The sequence below is a fragment of the Mesoplodon bidens genome, assembly GCF_964165515.1.
Source record: "Mesoplodon bidens genome assembly, chromosome: 1".
NCBI classification, from domain to species: domain Eukaryota; kingdom Metazoa; phylum Chordata; class Mammalia; order Artiodactyla; family Ziphiidae; genus Mesoplodon; species Mesoplodon bidens.
Genome location: NC_138176.1, coordinates 148,862,141 through 148,881,830, shown reverse-complemented (window position 1 = coordinate 148,881,830; position 19,690 = coordinate 148,862,141). Strand labels below are relative to the sequence as shown.

Sequence of the window (19,690 nt, the reverse complement as noted above, 5' to 3'; positions counted from 1 at the left end):
GGATTAGAGACCTAAATGTAAGACTGGACACTATAAAACTTTTAGAGCAAAACATAGGAAGAACACTCTTTAACATAAATCACAGCAAGATCTTTTTTGATCCACCTCCTAGAGTAATGGAAATAAAAACAAAAATAAACAAATGGGACCTAATGAAACTTAAAAGCTTTTGCAAAGCAAAGAAAACTACAAACAAGACAAAAAGACAACCCTCAGAATGGGAGAAAATATTTGCAAACGAATCAAAGGACAAAGGATTAATCTCCGAAATATATAAACAGCTTAAGCAGCTCACTATTAAAAAAATAAACAACCCAATCCAAAAATGGGCAGAAGACCTAAATAGACATTTCTCCAAAGAAGACATACAGATGGCCAAGAAGCACATGTAAAGCTGCTCAACATCACTAATCATTAGAGAAATGCAAATCAAAACTACCATGAGGGATCACCTCACACCAGTTAGAATGGGCATCATCAGAAAATCTACAAACAACAAATGCTGGAGAGGGTGTAGAGAAAAGGGAACCCTCTTGCATTCTTGGTGGGAATGTAAATTGATACAGCCACTATGGAGAACAGTATGGAGGTTACTTAAAAAACTGAAAATAGAATTACTATATGACCCAGTAATCCCACTACTGGACATATACCCTGAGAAAACCATAATTCAAAAGGAGTCATGGGGCCTCCCTGGTGGCGCAGTGGTTGAGAGTCCGCCTGCCGATGCAGGGGATACGGGTTCGTGCCCCGGTCTGGGAGGATCCCATATGCCGCAGAGCGGCTGGGCCCGTGAGCTATGGCCGCTGAGCCTGCGCGTCCGGAGCCTGTGCTCCGCAACGGGAGAGGCCACAACAGTGAGGGGCCCGCATACAGCAAAAAAAAAAAAAAGGAGTCATGTACCACAATGTTCACTGCAGTTCTATTTACAATAGCCAGGAGATGGAAGCAACCTAAGTGTCCATCATTGGATGAATGGATAAAGAAGATGTGGCACATATATACAATGGAATATTACTCAGCCATAAAAAGAAATGAAAGTGAGTTATTTGTAGTGAGGTGGATGGACCTAGAGTCTGTCATAGAGTGAAGTAAGTCAGAAAGAGAAAAACGAATACCGTATGCTAACACATATATATGGAATCTAAAAAAAAAAAAAAAAGGTTCTGAAGAACCTAGGGGCAGGACAGGAATAAAGACGCAGACTAGAGAACGGACTTGAGGACACAGGGAGAGGGAAAGGTAAGCTGGCATGAAGTGAGAGAGTGGCATGGACATATATACACTACCAAATGTAAAATAGATAGCTAGTGGGAAGCAGCCACATAGCACAGGGAGATCAGCTCGGTGCTTTGTGACCACCTAGAGCAGTGGGATAGAGTGGGTGGGAGGGAGACGTAAGAGGGAGGAGTTATGGGGATATATATATATATATATATATATATATATATATATATATATGTATAGCTGATTCGCTTTGTTATACAGCAGAAACTAACACACCATTGTAAAGCAATTATACTCCAATAAAGATGTTAAAAAAATAGGTAACTAATAAGAACTGCTGTATAGAAAAATAAATAAAATAAAATTCAAAAATACAAAAAAAATGAAATAGGTAAATCACTCATGTGGTAGAAATTAACTGTTTAAACTGATGAAATTTTAACATTTCACCAAATTTATTACCACATATATATGGGGAACTGGGGCCTGAAAGGACATACACATTTTTATTTACATCCTAAATTCAGAATCATGTTTATATCCATATTGATGCAAAATAAAGTCATTGCTGGAGCTTCCAAAAGCACCAACATTTTTTCCGAATGCAGCAGAGGAATATTTTTAGATTTGTGTGTGACTTATTTCTTTTGCTTTGTCCATCAGTTTAATATTAATGGATGCTCTTAGATTAGCCCAAAAAAGTCCATGTTTGCTCTTCTCCTTGGGCCATTCCAAATACGTTCTTTGTGCCATGAGAGCTTTGAGCTTGTGATAGCTGCTAGGAACAGAATACTGTGGAATGGGATCCAGCAAGATCAGGATTAAGTTATTAGATCCTTCATTGAAGAGATTGTGATGGGCAAAGTAGAGTTCATAATGGCACCACTCACTCTGGACAAAGTTGGGAGACAAAACAAAGATGGACTTGTAACTTTTCTCAATGCAGTTTATGATATTTTCCACGATGCTCTTGCCAGGAACAAAGTTTCTCTCATGGAGACAAATTCTTATATCTTCTTTTTCTAGGTTTGGTATTAACTCATTCTTCACCCAGGCAGAATCATGCCCACTATATGAAATAAAAGCATGGAACTGGACAGTTCTTTGGAGTTCTTCTAAGGGTACATTCCTAGCCCTGCGCCGGGTCTGGGTCCACTGACACACCATCCTGAGATACCAGGGCAGATCCAAGTAGATACAGAGGACAGTCACGGTAGCAGCCAACACTAGCCCAGGGATCCCAATGGTGACAATCAGCAGAGCTGTGTTGCAGGATAATTGAGATACATGGAAGTCCTTTAGTGGGGTTCCCTTATAGCTTTCTGGATAATCACACTTATAAGAATCGGGCCAACCCTCTACCACTTCACTTGATACTTGTTCTACACTTTGGATAAAGTCTCTTAACTCACAGGTACATTGGAATGGATTGTTCCCTGCTTTTAGGGACCTAATCTTCTGGCAGCTCTGGAAGAAATCAGCTGATGGGTTGGAGACTGAATTATAGTCAATGATCAGTATGGAAAGGCTGCTAAAGGTACCACATCCAGGAAGGTGGGCTAAAGAATTGGAAGCAACATTGAGTTCTTGCAAAGTTTCTAGACTGGTGACATCTTTAGGGATGCTCCTTATTCTGTTACTGTGGAGATCAAGAACCTTGACCCTGGGAGGTAAACATCTGAAAACAGAGTCAGTAAGTATATTTGAAGACATATTTAAATTTAATAAACTTCTGGTCCAAGGGCAATTTCCTTCACTTTCATCATACTTTAGGGAATTCTGGCTAACATCCAATTGTTGTAGAGACTTCATCTCCTTGGTCATATGAACTATATTTGCGAGTTCTTTTAACTGATTCATTTGTAAACTGAGTATCTTCAAATTAGCCAGGCTTGCACAGTTTTTAAAAACCATGTCTGTTAAGAGATTGTTGGAAAAATTCAAATACAGAAGTGGGCTAATTTGGGATGGGCAGACCATGTGGACCATGTGTGCAGCAGACACTGTGAGACGCTGGATGTTCATATTTGAAAGGATTTTATAGATATAACCTTGTGGAAGACTGAACACATCATTGACAACTTGGTGTATAGACAAGGCCTTCAGTGAAGTACCAGAATAATCAAAATCTCTGAAGTCAACGTGACCTTGTAGTTTCACATTTGAAATTGAGAAATACTTGATGTTTGTATGCCAAACCAACTGGAGGATCATAATGAAGGAATTCCAAGTTGTTTCAATGTTGTTTAAAGTAAGATTTGATAACCTTGAATTCTTTTGAAGTTTTGACAGAACATTTTGGAAAGAAGAACACCCATTATTATCTAGCACACATTTGATATTAGACAGTTCCAGACTTACGGCGGTACTAACTGACACATCCAAAATAAAATGGAATTCATTTCTTGTGGGGAAAACTATGTGCAGACTCTGGGTGTTAAGGTCTCGGAGGCTCTCAGGGTCTTCTTTTTCCCCATATGTGTCTCCTAAGACCAGTAAAACCTTACTGATGTGCAAATAAGCAATCGGCAGCATGCTGGATTTTTGTAACTGTGTAGCACTCAACCCCAGAAATTCTAGTTGAGACATGTTGCCAAGCTCTTGGCATATGGGCAGAGCATCAAATGCATTAAATGAGAGGTCTAAGTGTTTGAGGTTCAGAGTAGGGTGGCAGGAAATCTTCTCCAGCTTGTTGTGGGACAAATCCAAGTATTCCAGTTCCTGGTTAAATTTGAAAACACTCATGTCAAGATACTGGATTCTATTATGAGAAATTATCAAAATCTTCAGCTTTGATAGTGATATGATGTCAGAAGTCCGAAGTTCAGAAATGTAGTTTTGTGATATATCTAAGATTGTTGTGTTCAGGGATAGGTCTTTGGGAACATGGGTAAGACCTGTTTTTGATCTGTCAACTAAAAATTCACTTTCATCAGATAACTGGGTTCTGATCTCAAGTATTAATATGAAGATGATGGCAAAATGGAAGATGCTGGAATTCGTTTTAGTCATTTTGTAACAGTAGACAATCCTAAGGGTAGTTGCTATTCTTCAGAGCATCTTGATACACATACAGATCCTAGGGGGAAAAAACTCAACATTAATTGACTGTATTAAATTAGGCATGGCTGACATTAAACATTTTTTACTAGAGACTCATTAAATGAAGGCTACATTATTTGGAGTCACACAACCTGAAACCAGGAAAATGTACATATTTATAAGCAATTATACTATCTCTAATCGAATTACTTTTAATATGGATGTGTAATGGGTTGAATGGTGACCCTCCCCCCAAAAGAGATATGTCTGCCTCCTAACCATGTCCTAATCTCCTAACTGAATATTATCTAATTTAGAAAAAGGGTATTTGTAGAGATAATTAAGTTAAGAATCTTGAGACGATCATCCTGGATTATCTAGGTGGTCTCTAAATCCAATGACAATTATCCTGATAAGAGAAAGAGGGAGCATTATTTACAATAGCCAAGATACAGAAGCAACCTAAGTGTTCATCAATAGACAAAAGATAAAGATGTGGTATACGTATACAATGGAATATTACCCAGCCACTAAAAAAAAACAATGAAATCTTGCCATATGCAACAACATGGTTAGATCTAGAAGGTATTATGCTAAGTGGAATAAGTCAGACAGAGAAAGACAAAAACCACATGATCTCACTTATATGTGGAATCTAAAAAACAAAACGAACAAAATGAAAACAGATTCATAGATACAGAGAATAAATGTGTGCCAGTGGTGAGGGGGATGGAGGGTGGGAGCAATAGGTGAAGGGGATTAAGAGGTACAAACCACCAGTTATATAATAAGTTACGGGGATGTAATATACAGCATAAGGGATATGGTCAATAATATTGCAATAATTCTGTATGGGGACAGATGGTTACTAGACATATCGTGGTGATCATTCCATAATGTTTTCAAATGTCAAATCATTATGCATTACATCAACTACATTTCAGTTAAAAATAATAATTAGAATTTTTTAAGCATAAAAAATTATAAAAAAGAGAAAGGCAGAGGAATATTTGACAGAGACAACAAAGACATGGAGAAGAAGGCCATATGAAGATATGAAGATAGCCATATGAAGGCAGAGAGTGGAATTATACACCCACAAGGCAAGGAATGCCAATAGCCAGAGAGCCACCAGAAGCCGGAGAGGCTCTGGAGAGAGTGCAGCCCTGCTGATGCCCTGAATTTAGACTTCTGGCCTCCACATCTATGAGTGAACAAGCTTCCGTTGTTTTAAGCCACCAAGTTTATGGTAACTGATTACAACAGCCACAGAAAACTAATACAGTTGGGTTTACACATTCAAGGTGAGTCCTCTGACCCCAACCTCCCCAAGATCCTTTAGAGCTCACACTAGGATTCACAGCCGGTGTACTTTCTACATTTGATACGTACCCCCACCATGGCTTTTTTGAGAGTTCCGTCCCTGTGTGGTTGAATTAGGATTCTTTTTGTATTACCTTTTGTTATCTACACACAGTTTGGTGCCTAAATTTGGTCTTATTCAAAAGACAAGGATGTCCACTCTCACCACTCTTATTCAACATAGTTTTGGAAGTCCTAGCCACGGCAATCAGAGAAGAAAAAGAAATAAAAGGAATACAAACTGGAAAAGAAGAAGTAAAACTGTCACTGTTTGCAGATGACATGATACTATACATAGAGAATCCTAAAGATGCCACCAGAAAACTACTAGAGCTAATCAAGGAATCTGATAAAAGTTGCAGGACACAAAATTAATGCACAGAAATCTCTTGCATTCCTATATACTAACAATGAAAGATCAAAAAGAGAAATAAGGAAACAATCCCATTCACCACTGCAACCAAAAGTGGCGGGGGGAGGGGTGGTGGTGGTGGGATGAATTGGGAGATTGGGATTGACATATATACACTAATATGTATAAAATAGATAACTAATAAGAACCTGCTGTATAAAAAATAAATAAAATAAAATTCAAAAATTCCATAAATAAAAGAATCCTCCTGCCAATGTAGGGGACACAGGTACGAGCCCTTGTCCGGGAAGATCCCACATGCCAAGGAGCAACTAAGCCCATGCACCACAACTACTGAGCCCTCGTGCCACAACTACTGAAGCCCACGCGCCTAGGGCCCGTGCTCCGCAACAAGAGAAGCCACCGCAATGAGAAGCTCACACACCGCAACAAAGAGTAGCCCCCACTTGCTGCAACTAGAGAAAGCCCACACGCAGCAACAAAGACCCAACGCAGCCAAAAATAAATAAAATTAAATTAATTAAAAAAAAAAGTAAGGGTGGTATTTTTATGTCATTGTTTGTATTTGGCTGAAAGACCCAGACATGTCCCAAGTCTTCCTCTCTAGCTTCCTGAAAGAGCTACTCATACAAGGAGAAATATTTCAATGAGAATAAAAATAAGACTCAGTTACTGCCTGGGCCAGTGCCTAATATCTCAGAACAGAACCATCCTGTATAAGCTATATTGAAGTAAAAGTGGTTTGGGCTTATGGCTCCAGTAGGTTTCCCTACTTATTCCTAAACCTGAATCCAAATCTGGGGATCTTTTAACTTTCTGGCCAAACTCCAGAGTTCAAGGAAGCAGTGATCAGCACCGTCAGGTATGGTGCACAGCATGTGACCGGAGAGACAAGGGGCAGAGACAGGATCCCACACACAGACGTGAGTGCTTAGCACACAGTGAACCCATCACAAGCAAGATGAAAGCTGTCTTTGCTTCCTTAACAACAGCAACCATCACAACAAATTTAAATTTATAAAACTGAGACAGCCTGGGAGCTGGGACCCTTTGTGGCAGTGCTGCAGTGCTTGCATCTGGACAAATGACTCCTCAAGCAACAAAAAACACCAAAACAACTATAAGGGACTAAAAATAACTGCGAGCATGTGCAGTTGGGGCAAATTCTGGACAAAAGACACAAAAAGACCAAAAGAGCCCAGCTGCTGCTTCTACAGAGCCTGGAGCAAAAACGGTGTCGGGAGCAAAAGCAGGGTACTGCGCATGCCCCCTGCACACAGCACCACTAAGGGGAGGGCAAACCACCAAGCCACGCCTCCAGCGACCCCCTGGACACACCCCTAGCCTCACCCCATATAAGGAACCAGCTCGCCGCCCCCAACCTCGGGCCAGCAAGCAAGGGAAACTGTTACTTGTTCTTGCTCCCTTCTGCTGCGGCAGGGGCCCCAATAAAGCCTTGCCTGAATTTCCTGTCTGGCCTCTAGTCAATTTCTATTTATTGGGGAAGGCCAAGAACCCCGGTCAGTATCAAAACTGCCTGTCTTCAAGCATTTAATGAAAGCATGGCTTCAGTTTTCTATCTAGCTTAATTAGTTGACTCAAATATCTTCTGTTTGCTCAACCTCCATTTTGCCCTTTCATTTATAGTCATTATTTGAAGCACTCTGTTTATGAAACCATCTTATTACACCTGAGGAGATCAATGGCCAGCTCTTTTTACATTCCTTTCTGTTTATGCCTGACTGTCCCATCCCTTTAATGGGAAGAGATTTGTTAACTAAGTTAGGGGCCACTCTTTCCCGAGGGGCAAGGGAACCACGCTCATCACCAAATGGTTCTCACAAAAAGCAAAAAGGAGCAGATAAAATCTGAAGCTAAAATAGAAGCCTTAGTAGACCCTGGAATGTGCAATATCGAGGTTCTGGGCTTGGCCAAAGATATCCAGCCAGTGATTATTAAGTAAAAAGGGTTATACAGTGTCTAAATATAAAGTACAAATTTCTTAAACCTAAGGAAGATCTTCAAAAATGTTTGTAAGTAGGGCTTCCCTGGTGGCGCAGTGGTTGAGAGTCCGCCTGCTGATGCAGGGGACACGGGTTCGTGCCCCGGTCCGGGAAGATCCCACATGTCGCAGAGCGGCTGGGTCCGCTCCGCAACGGGAGAGGCCACAACAGTGAGAGGCCCGCGTACGGCAAAAAAAAAAAAAGAAAGAAAGAAAAAGTTTGTAAGTAGATTAACAAAATAGGAGGCCACTGGTCTGACTAAACTGACCATAGCTGATATTCAGACCCTGATAGGAATTTTGGAAGAGGCCTTCTCCCCTAAGCTAAATAAGGAAAAGTAAAACTTTCCAACATAGGTGAATGGTTATGTCAGTCCTTCAATATCATTGAGGTAACCACCCAATTCTTTGAAAAGGAAAACAAAACTGTCCTTGTTTTACAAATGTAGTCTTTACAGGACCAGAGGTGTGGTTCCAAAAATAATCCAAAACCCACCAATCCTTTTGCCACTCCCAAAGCCTTCCCTATTTATCTTAAGAGGCTTGAAAGTATTAAACAAAGGCGAAACAAAGTCATCCTAGGAGGAACTTGCCTGTACCTTTGAGATGCAAATGTCCTATCTGGTCTTCTCAGGAACCCTAATCTCTGACATCTTTTTAAATGGAAATTTTAAAAAAGAGGGTAAAGTAATTTAGAACTTGACTGGTCAAGGTAAATAGAAATCTTAAATGCCTTTTCTGTAAACACTAGTAAAAAGGGTTTGTTCCATCTGCTAGAAGCCCAGTTTGAATCCAGCCCCTTGTAACTGATGGCTTTTATGCTATACCTGACTGAGGGCTGAAATTTTGAAATGGGTACTATAAGGCTTCTGTGTTTGTTTGTGTGTTCATATGTATCTATATGTGTGTTGTAGGTGTATGATATTGCGAAAAATGAATTTGTAAAAGAGCTCTACTTAATAGGCTTAAAAAAATTAAGTGCTTATATAAATACTCAGAAACAGAAAATAATCTGGCCAGAATGAATTTCAGGTTCATGTTATCTGGATAATATTCACTACTAAACTGCTATCTGGTATTGAAGGTGGCTTAAGCTTGTTGGTTTGATTAATATAGACATATAAGAGTCATCAATGTTAAGTATAATACTTCTGTTGTAACTAGGTTTTTTTTTTAAGCTTTTTCCCCCATACATTTATTTATTTATTTACTTATTTATTTACTTACTTACTTACTTACTTATGGCTGCATTGGGTCTTCATTGCTGCACACGGACTTTTTCTAGTTGCGGCGAGCGGAGGCTACTCTTCCTTGTGGTGTGTGGGCTTCTCATTGCAGTGGCTTCTCTTGTTGCGGAGCATGGGCTCTAGGTGCACGGGCTTCAGTAGTTGTGGTATGCGGGCTCAGTAGTTGTGGCTTGTGGGCTCTAGAGCTCAGGCTCAGTAGTTGTGGTGCACGTGCTTAGTTGCTCTGTGGCATGTGGAGTCTTCCCGGACCTGGGCTCGAACCCACATCCCCTGCATTGGCTGGCGGCTTCTTAATCACTGCACCAGGGAAGTCCTGTACCTAGGTTTATTAGAGGTCATATAAGACCTTATTCTATCTGTTACAAATTTGTCAACAAGAAAAGTAACTCAAAGTGAAAAAACTTTTAAGAAAAGTGTTTTTAGTAAAAAAAAGGTGTGAAGAATGAAAAATACTGAAAAGACGTATACATGATCAGGATTTTCTAAGATTGGATTACATTTAGTTGGGTAAATGGATTTTGTTGGGAGTGGGCTGGGACAAGTCTGGATTTGGTTTCTCCCTCCACAGTTTTCTTGAAATCCTGCTTTTAATAAGAGATAGTATGAGTGTCTTTGCCTTTAAGTGATCTGTATTTGTTTTTGAGATCTTTTGTAACTTTAGTTAAGGAATAAGTATTGTCTCACAGTGACCTATGATCTTATGTGCCAAGTGTTTTAAAACTTTTTGACAAACTTCCCAAATGTCAAATTTTAATTAAGTTTCTTTTGATTTCCAGCTAACTTTAGAGGGACCCTGAGGTATCTTAAAGAGAAATATTTAACTAGGATTATTTGGTATGTTAAGTTAAATGTAATCATTCATAATTCTGGTTATTGTAATCAAGTTTCTTTATCGATTACACTGTAATCAGATGTTTAACCATACCTTTTAAGTCTTTTGTCATTTATAGATATTTTTGTACTCTGATGCTGTTACAAAAAGTGTTTCATCATCAAGGAGATTCACAGAAAGGCTACGGAAGCAGTTACAACGGTTCCACACCAAGATGATGGCTCTGCGAGGATTCCAGCCCATACTGACTTAAAACAAGGAGCTGTCCTGCCCCTGGGGCCCCTAGATCAGGCATCCAGAGATTTTTACTCTGACAGGCAAGGTCAACGCCCCTACTCAGCCTTGAAGCTCTTACAGAAGACGGAACATTGCCCTTCTGCTTCCCATAAGAATATGGGAGTAAAATCTCTGAGGGGGGAATGAAACAGGAGGGAAGGGGGCAGGTCACAACCTTTGAAAGAATGACATAGCCCAAGGACATGACATAAACTGATTAGAACAAAATGGGCCCAAGATGGCGGACAACTCAACTTCCGCTAGACCTTGAGCCTCGGTATATGCTCACTGTAACACATCAGCAAGCTAAATGACACACCCACAGGCACCATGACAGTTCCAAGATGGACCACAAGGATCAAAAACTGGGTGGTGGTCCAATTCCTGGAAATCCCCTTCCCTTCCCAAAATAGCTAGAATACTCCTTCCACTCATTAGCCTATGAAATTACCCACCCCTATAAAAACTGACAACCCCATACCCTGGTGTCTTTCTCACCTTCTGAGATGGCCCACACTCTTGTCTGTGGAGTGTGTTTCTCTCTAAATAAATCCACTTCTTACCTAAAAGAAAAAAGAGAATTCTATAATTAAGAAGCCAAAGTGTTGCATACAAGAGGAACTGAGTTTTAGGCACTTACAGGAGCTATAAATTGTATATATTAAATTTGCTAGATCAGTGAAAAATCAATATTTTTTGTCAAAGTCCTAATGACCAGCACTGAATCTCATCTGTAGTAGAAACTCAAAACTATTTTATTGCCAAATAAAATTATTATTTGCAAAGTTGATTAGTAATAGGGTGCTTTAATTAGAAAGTATAAAAATATCTCCAGGTGTGTTTATGTCTATTTTCATGATTATGATAGGTTTAGCCTCACCCTTTATGATCCAATGCATCGATACATGCGAATCGCCTTTGTTTGAAGACTTCGGGGGCATCCAGTCAGGACTTTGACTTGTCTTAATAGCTAATACTCATACAATCTGGCCCATTAAGTTCAGTCCCACAAATATTTATTGAGAGTTTTCTTTGCACCAGGGCAACTAGCTATTAACCACAGCCTGAAAGGATCAGAACCAGTTCAAGAGCTTTTCTGCTTTGTTTCCTATGTGGTTTTGTGAACTTTTGCTTTCTGTTGTAAAGATGCACTCACAACTCTTTGGGTCCAATTGCGGATAGCCTGGGAAACATTTTCAAAACCTGCAATTCCCCCTGACTAGTAGCACCCCAGGATAGTTTCAGTGGTCTGAGAAAACAGAACTAAATAAATAAATAGCTTGTGGAAACAACCCAGAGAAAAAACTCAAATGAACCTGCCCATAAAAAACAGACGAGTCATTCGGCAGCACGGCCTCCAGGAGTAATTTACCTATAACCCATTGTCCTCAGCATAATCACTGCGAAGGGATAAACCAAGAGGACAGGATGAAGAGCAGTGTTACCTGAAATCAACACCTCGCAGCTCTAGAAGAAACCCATGAGGAGACGTTTGTGACCCAAATATTCATCTCCCAACTGAAACATATCTCCTGAAAGCAAATCACGCCTGAGATGAGGTTCATTCAGGAAAAAAATAACACACACACACACACACACACACACACACACACAAACCCTTTCTCTGACTTAGGACAAGGAGCTGATAAATAAGTACATATCAGAAATAAACCACTTACAAAAACACCCAGGATTTAATCATAGAGATGTCCGAGACTTTTGTGTCTAACGACTCATTTTACCATTATTTTATTTTATAGAATTTAAAAAGATGTCGCTTACCAAGATGCCCTGTTCCTCTGTCCTGTTGGTAGTCTGTAGGAAAATCAAGTACTTCCTGAAACGTTTATTTCACTGGTAACCACGTTTAATGTTTGGGGCTGGGGTGGGGAAGCTCTTTCACGCCACCTACTGAAACCCACTGAAATTACATTACACAGTCAGTGTAAACGTACTTTCTCCTATTCAATGTAGAGAACGGTCTGCGGGTTAATTGCTAGACCCAGCATTAAGATAGAATTGCCTCTCCGTGGCTCTCCTTCACTACAGTTAGTTCACTACTGTCTACACTAAGGAAGTGAAGGAGGTGGTGCTAATAATCCACAGATGATTTATTGGCTGAATTCGAAATTGCTGGTGGAGGTAGGGGTCCTGGCCTGAAGTATTCCAGGTGCTTTGCTTATCTTATTGCCATATATATATATATATATATATATATATATATATACTTATTTATTTATTTGTTTATTTATTTTTGGCTGCGCTGGGTCTTTGTGGCCGTGCGCAGGTTTTCTCTGGTTGCGGTGAGCGGGGGCTACTCTTCGTTGCGGTGCGCAGGCTTCTCATTGCAGTGTCTTCTCTCGTTGCGGAGCACGGGCTCTAGGCGCGCGGGCTTCAGTAGTTGTGGCACGTGGGCTCTGTAGTTGTGGCTCGCGGGCTCTAGAGCACAGGCTCAGTAGTTGTGGTGCACGGGCTTAGTTGCTCCGTGGCATGTGGGATCTTCCCGGACCAGGGCTCGAAGCCATGTCCCCTGCACTGGCAGGCGGATTCTTAACCACTGCGCCACCGGGGAAGTCCATCTAATTGGCTTTTGATCAGGCCACTATTAAAGGTGGCTGAAACAGGGAAGAGGGAGAGGTCAAGATCAAAGTTTCGCTAAAACTCATTCATAGAGAAGATCACTCATGGGCTTTAACCAAATGGATGCTAATCATGTCTTTTCCGACAAACTGGTTTTCAGAGAAACTCTGGTGCTCAAATTTTTTTCCATGGATATTTCAAACTTTCTTCAAAAAGTGATTTTTGAAATCTCCATGTGAAAAACACGCTAGCTAACATTCTCTTTTCTCCGATAAGGTCTAAGACGTTTCCTGTGGGTTCGTTGATGTTGTCGGCATGCTCAAGGAATCCAACCTGATAACTCCACTCTGGTCTTTTAAAACAACAGTAACAAAATAACAAATGAGCAAATAAAGCTAAGAAATGCTAGCTAGCTGTCTTCCTCTGAATTTGTGCTCAGCCTGGTGCTGCATGATGTCCTATACAAGCTGGATGCAATTCTTGCTGGAATCAGCTTTTCTCTCACAGCAAGCAAAGTCAACTTCCCTAAGAACCCTGAGATTCTTTTTGACTTGTACTATTCTGTCTATCTCTGTTTCCTCCTATCCCCTCACAATTTGTTTAAGGGGGAGGCATGTCTATAAATATATTTCTGTGACTGAAAGAATGTACGTCCTCCCCCCCTCCACTCTCACTTACCATTACTTCCCCCAGGTCCATAACTGGAGATAAGGGAGCTCTTTGATTAACAATTCAGTTCCTGGCTCCCAAAAGGCATTTGACTTTGTGAACCAAATCTAGAAACTAATGCCCAGGACAGAGAAGTCAGCAGGGCAGAAAGAAAGCACTTTAACACTCAAGAAGTCCTGTGTTTCCCTTCAAGCTCATCCCCACTCTGAGTTGCCCACCCGCCTCTTTTTTTTTCTCCCTATTATCCAATAGGTCAGCAGTCCCCAACCTTTTTGGCACCAGGGACTGGTTTCGTGGAAGACAATTTTTCCACAGAAGTGGGTGGGTGGGGGATGGTTCAGGCAGTAATGTGAGCGATGGGGAGCGGTGGGGAGCAGCAAGTGAAGCTTCACTCGCTTGCCCGCCACTCACCTCCTGCCGTGTGGCCTGGTCCCTAAGAGGCTGCAGACCCGTAGTGGTCCACAGCCCGGAAGTTGGGGACCCCTGTAATAGATAACCAGGGGACAAACATACTTGTAATTATGTACACCCAGGCACTGATATATCCACCTCTCCTAAGGAGAAACTTTAATTCTCAAAGAACATGCTTTCTTTTAACTTTTTAAAATATTTAACCCAATATATCCAAAATATCATTTTAACATGCCATCAATATAAAACATTATTAATAAGATATCATATATAATATTCTTCATTCTAAGCCTTCAAAATCCAGTGTGTGTTCTACATTCACAGCCCATCTCATCTGGGCTCCCCACATTTCAGGTGTTCAAATGGGCACACATGGCTAGTGGCTCTACCATATTGGATGGCCTGAGCCTAGATGGAGTTATCACAGCCATGAAAATAAGTACAAGCCTAAGTCCAGTCAATAGCAGCTCAAAGAGCTAACTCAAAACAGAGGTTCCATATCTTAGACTCTAGGCACCTCTTTACTTCTCTCAATAGCAGTTTCTGCCCACTCTTGATTCCATACCCAGGTGTTTCTTTTTGGATCCAGGGCAATGTAAATATTCTGCCAATTACATGTGACCTGTACTTGTTTATTTTTTTAAACAAAAGTTTTATTGAGATATAATTCATATACCATAAAAAATTTCACCCATTTAAAGTGTACAATTCAGTGACTTCAGATAAATTCACAGAACTGTGCAACCATTACCACAAGCAATTTAGAACATTTTCATCACCCTGAAAAGAACCACACCCCTTAGCTGTCACCCTCCAATGCCCCATTTGCCTCAGACCTAGACAACCACTATAGATTGTACTAATCTCTATAGATTTGCCTATTCTAGATATTTCATATAAATGGAATCATATTATAAGTGGTTCTTTGTGTGGTTTTTTTTCTTTCACTTAGACTAGTGTTTTCAAGATCCATCCATGTTGAACCATGTGTCAGGATTTCATTTTTTTGTTGCTAAATAACTTTCCATTGTACGGATATACCACATTTTATTTATCCATTCATCAGCGGATGGATATTTGGGTTGTTTACACTTATGGCTCTTATGAATATATAAACATTCATGTACAAGTTTTTGGTAGACATACTCTCTCTTGGGTATATACTTAGATACTTAGGCATGGACTTGCTACATCGTATGGTAACTGTGTTTAGCCTTTTGAGGAGTTCCAGGCTAGCTGCACCATTTTACCTTTCCACCAACAGTGTATAAAGGCTCCAATTTCTCCACATCCTTGCTAACACCTGTTATCATCTGACTTTTATTATAGCCTTCTTACTGGGAATGAAGCAGTATCTCATTATGGTTTTAATTTGCATTTCCTTGGTACCTAATGATATTGAGCATCTTTTCATGTGTAGATTAGCCGTTTACATATCTTCTTTGCAAATTTGCTGAACTTGTGTATTAGTTCTAATGGTTTTTTAGTGGATTCCTAAGTATTTTCTGCAATTAAAATCATGTCATCTGCAAAATGTCATCTTCTTCCTTTCCAAGATGGATACCTTTTAACATGTTCTTGCCTAACTGCCCTGGCTAGCACTCCCAGTACAATGTGGAACGGAAGTGGTGTGAGCAGACATCCTCATCTGGCTCCAAATGTTAGGGAAGAGCTTTGAGAACCATTAAGTATGATGTTAGCTGTGAGTTTTCCATCTATGCTTTTTATCAGGTTGTGGAAGTTCCCATCCGTTTCTAGTTTGTGAGTGTTTTTTTTTTCCGGAAGAGGCAGAAGTATTGTTTCTTAATCAACAAGGAAGAAAACAAATGCTCTGACCCCAGTGTCCTAGTTTGGGAGATGCCTCTCCCAGCGGAGTTAGTTCAGTTGACCCTTGGACAAAGCAGGTGTTAAGGGTGCCTAATATGACTATAACTTTACAGTTGGCCCTTTGTAGCTGTGGTTCTGCATCCTTGGATTCAACCAACCACAAATAGTGTAGTGCTGTAGTACATATTTATTGAAAAAATATCTGTGTGTAAGTGGACCAGTGCAGTTCAAACTCATCTTATTCAAGGGTCAGCTGTACTCACAGCTGTGTTCCATTCCTTCCTTCCCTCCCTATTTTCCTGACAGAAAGCACAATTCCTCTCTCCAACCTGACCCTAGAGTTCAAACTGTGCCCCATGAAGCTGGCTGGGAATGAAAAATGACATCACTAGGACATTTAGCATTTAGTTAATTCCCCCTTAACTACTTAAAATTTTCCAGCAATTTTTTTTTAAGTTGCCACCTGAGTAAATCTTAGGCTAAGGCCAACCTGTCTCCAGCTACTGACCTGAGGGGAGGGTTCCTCTTTTAGCTTCACGAAATGTTAACCAGCAACTTTGTACACAATCTTGGTCCAAGTTTTTTACTGTTGGCTTAGGATAAATTCCTGGAAGGAGTAAATAAATGTCTTGGGTGGTTTTTCATGTTTATTGATAATTTCTATCACTTTTGTGAATTACTTGTTCATGTCATTGCCTATATCAGGGTTATGATTTTACTATTTAATTATACATTCTCTTTTATGTTACTGACACTAACCCTCCATCAAACTTTTGGCAAACATCTTCCCTCATTGTTTATCTTTTTATCTCATGATCTTTTGAACCAATAAATACGTAACTTTTTATATAAACAGGTAAGTTGACTTTCTCTTTGCTACTACTGTCAGTTAGTTGTGTGCTGGTGAACCAGGTTACAAAACAAAAATAAAAAGCCTGATCTTTTAGCACTTGCCAGTATCTATGGTGTAAGTATTTCCAGTATAGCTGATTTCTAGCTACCAACTGACCTGCCTGCAAAATTTCTGAATATTTAACCACTGGTTCTCACAAGTGTGTACAAACCAGCTCCAGCAGACTACTGCTATATGTTGCTTTTAGGTTTAGAGAGTTCTTCTTCATAACAAGGTCAGATAAATATATGTGTATATGTTCTCCTCAAACATAATTTTTCAGTTAATTTGATCTTTTTATTATCCAAGTAATAAACGTTTACTGAAGAAAACAGGAAATATGAATAAATAAAAACAAAATTTCAAATCAATAATAACTTACCATACAGAGATAAACCAATATCATTTTTGGAGCAACCATGCAGACTTTTTAATATATATATAAACATGCTTTAGGCTCTTGATGCCTGTTGCCAAATTGCTATTCAGTAAGATTGTACAGTTTACATACATACACACACACACACACACACACACCTGCCCCCTCAGATGGCACTGGAACAAGTATTGTTTTGTAATCTGCTTTCTTTTTTAAAAATTAATTAATTAATTAATTAATTATTTTTGGCTGTATTGGGTCTTCGTTTCTGTGCGAGGGCTTTCTCTAGTTGCGGCGAGCGGGGGCCGCTCTTCACCGCGGTGCGCGGGCCTCTCACTGTCGTGGCCTCTCTTGTTGCGGAGCACAGGCTCCAGACACGCAGGCTCAGTAGTTGTGGCTCACGGGCCTAGTTGTTCTGTGGCATGTGGGATCTCCCCAAACCAGGGCTCGAACCTGTGTCCCCTGCATTGGCAGGCAGATTCTCAACCACTGAGCCACCAGGGAAGCCTTAATCTGCTTTTCTTAATCCATAATGCATCATAAATGTCTGTTTATATCAGTAAATATCCACCTACAGCTTTGTTATTATTGGCTGAATAATATTCCATTTTATTTACAATGTATTTTAAAAATATTTTAATTAACAATGTATTCAAGCAATCTTTTTAAGTTGTCTCCAAACTTCACATTATTATCATAAACAACTCTGCAATAAGCAGCATGTTCATCCATTTTCTTAGGATGTGTATGAGCAATTATTTCCTTAGGATACATTCCATGAAGTGAACTCTCTGAACCAACTGACATAAATCCATACCATTTTTCTCTGTCTACTGCTATGAATGTCTTTTTTATTTTTATTTTTTTTGATATGTCTTTTTAAAATGATTATTTAATCCAAATTTAGAATAGATTTTTAGGTTGTTCATCTGCCATATAATTCAATAGCCTACTGACAATTTTGGTTTCCCTTCTTGTCTGTTGGTTCTACGGATTATGGTATAGGGTATTGACTGGAACTTTTCCTATGACTTGGGTCCAAAACCAAGGACTAGGAAGTGTTACTTACCCCATAGTCTAAGGAGAGCTCTCAACAATTCGGGCCAAGCACTTCCTAAAGCAGTTGAACCAGACAGTGCAATCCCCACCATCACCCCATCCTCACATTTCCCAGGTACCTATACATAAAGGGGCAGCAGTGAGAGAGTCAGCAACATTGAGATACCAGTGTTTATGATGTAAGGCTACACCCTATGATATGGAGAAAGGAGAAGACCTTTAGATGGAATTGGAGATTGAAAATGTTAAGCTAGAGTGCACTGTTAATACCTCAAAAGGGCTGAAGATGTCTGAAATTTGCTCACAAAAATTACTTCATATTTAGACTTGACTCTGTTGAGATTCCTTACTCTGTGCTTAAAATGCAGGAGGCGTGGGTTTGATCCCTGGTCTGGGAACTAAGATCCCACATGCCATGAGGCCAAACAAACAAGCAAAAAACAGAAAGTCCCTGTGGCTTTAGAAATCCCTTTAAGTCTCTTTACCTGCCTGTAATTTATTCTCATTCTCTTCTGATCAAACCAACCTCCAGAAATCTAGACAGAAAGTGACTTCCTCCTTTCCCAGTGTTGTGTTCTGTGTTCTCATTAAGAATCACTCTCTCCTCCATTTACATCCCAGTCATCCAGTCACTGTCTCTTAGTCATGCTCTCACACCCCTCCATCCCATCTTCTCGGCCAATCTCTCCTTTTTTTGGACTTCAGAACTGTGAGAAATACATTTCTGTGGTTTAAGGCACCCAGCCTGTGGTATTTTGTCAGGGCAGCCTTAGCAGACCCCTATACCACCCTTCTCGATAATGGTCACGAGGCAGGTAACCCTGCTCCCCACTCCTCAATCCCCATCCTCACCCACCACCATGACAGCAGGTCATGACAAAGAGCTTGACTTTTGTTCTAACTGCAAGGGGAGGTCATTAGAACGTTTTAAGCAGGGGAGTGGCTTAAAATAATTTACACTTTAAAAATAATTACTCTGATTGCTGTTTGGAGAATGTATGAGGCAAGAGTAAAAGCAGGGAGGCCGGTGAGTTTACTGCAGTCACACAGGTGAGAGATATTGGTGGCTTAGTCGGGACAGCGGATGCTCCGCTCCAGGTTACAGAGTGGAACATGCACACTCTGTCCCTGATGGCCTGCAGACTCAGCTGGGGGTGGCAATAGAAAAAAAGGGAGGGAAGAATAGGACAAAAGCTGCGTGGGTCCATGAGACACTTCTGTATCCTTGAAATAAACACGCCCTTTCCCAAGTTGGTATCTGCTACTTGCAACTGGAAGAATTCAAAAGAGGAATCAGAGGATTCCTGGAGATAGAACATCTTTCTCTAAAAAACAAACTGATCTCTTATGATAGAGCTTTCATATGTCTGAAATGTGTATGGTTTCATATGTGACAAAAATACAGGTTTTGTTTAATTCTATTTGAAAATGCCAAAATTCTATATTTTCACTGTCAGCAGTATTTTGTGGGAAACATATTGGAACCATTTAAAAATATTTGATCACTTAGAA

At 40.2% G+C, this 19,690-nt stretch overlaps 1 protein-coding gene across 6 annotated transcripts in view; it reads right to left on the bottom strand.

Moving 5' to 3' along the window:
* Positions 1-1,549: 1,549 nt before the first annotated feature.
* Positions 1,550-19,690, bottom strand: part of TLR1 (toll like receptor 1) — a 36,985-nt gene continuing 18,844 nt past the window's right edge. For 2 of the 6 annotated variants that reach the window (XM_081227430.1, XM_081227428.1), the window contains exons 2-4: positions 10,860-10,924; positions 9,242-9,572; positions 1,550-4,306 (exon numbers count right to left, since the gene is read on the bottom strand). In XM_081227430.1, the coding sequence (XP_081083556.1) occupies positions 1,849-4,239 (2,391 nt within the window). In that variant the 5' untranslated portion in view covers positions 4,240-4,306; positions 9,242-9,572; positions 10,860-10,924 and the 3' untranslated portion in view covers positions 1,550-1,848. Of the gene's footprint in view, positions 4,307-9,237; positions 9,573-10,859; positions 10,925-11,806; positions 11,894-12,143; positions 12,202-19,690 lie in introns of those variants that run through there. The other 4 variants (XM_081227429.1, XM_081227426.1, XM_081227427.1 and 1 more) reach the window with 4 other exon arrangements.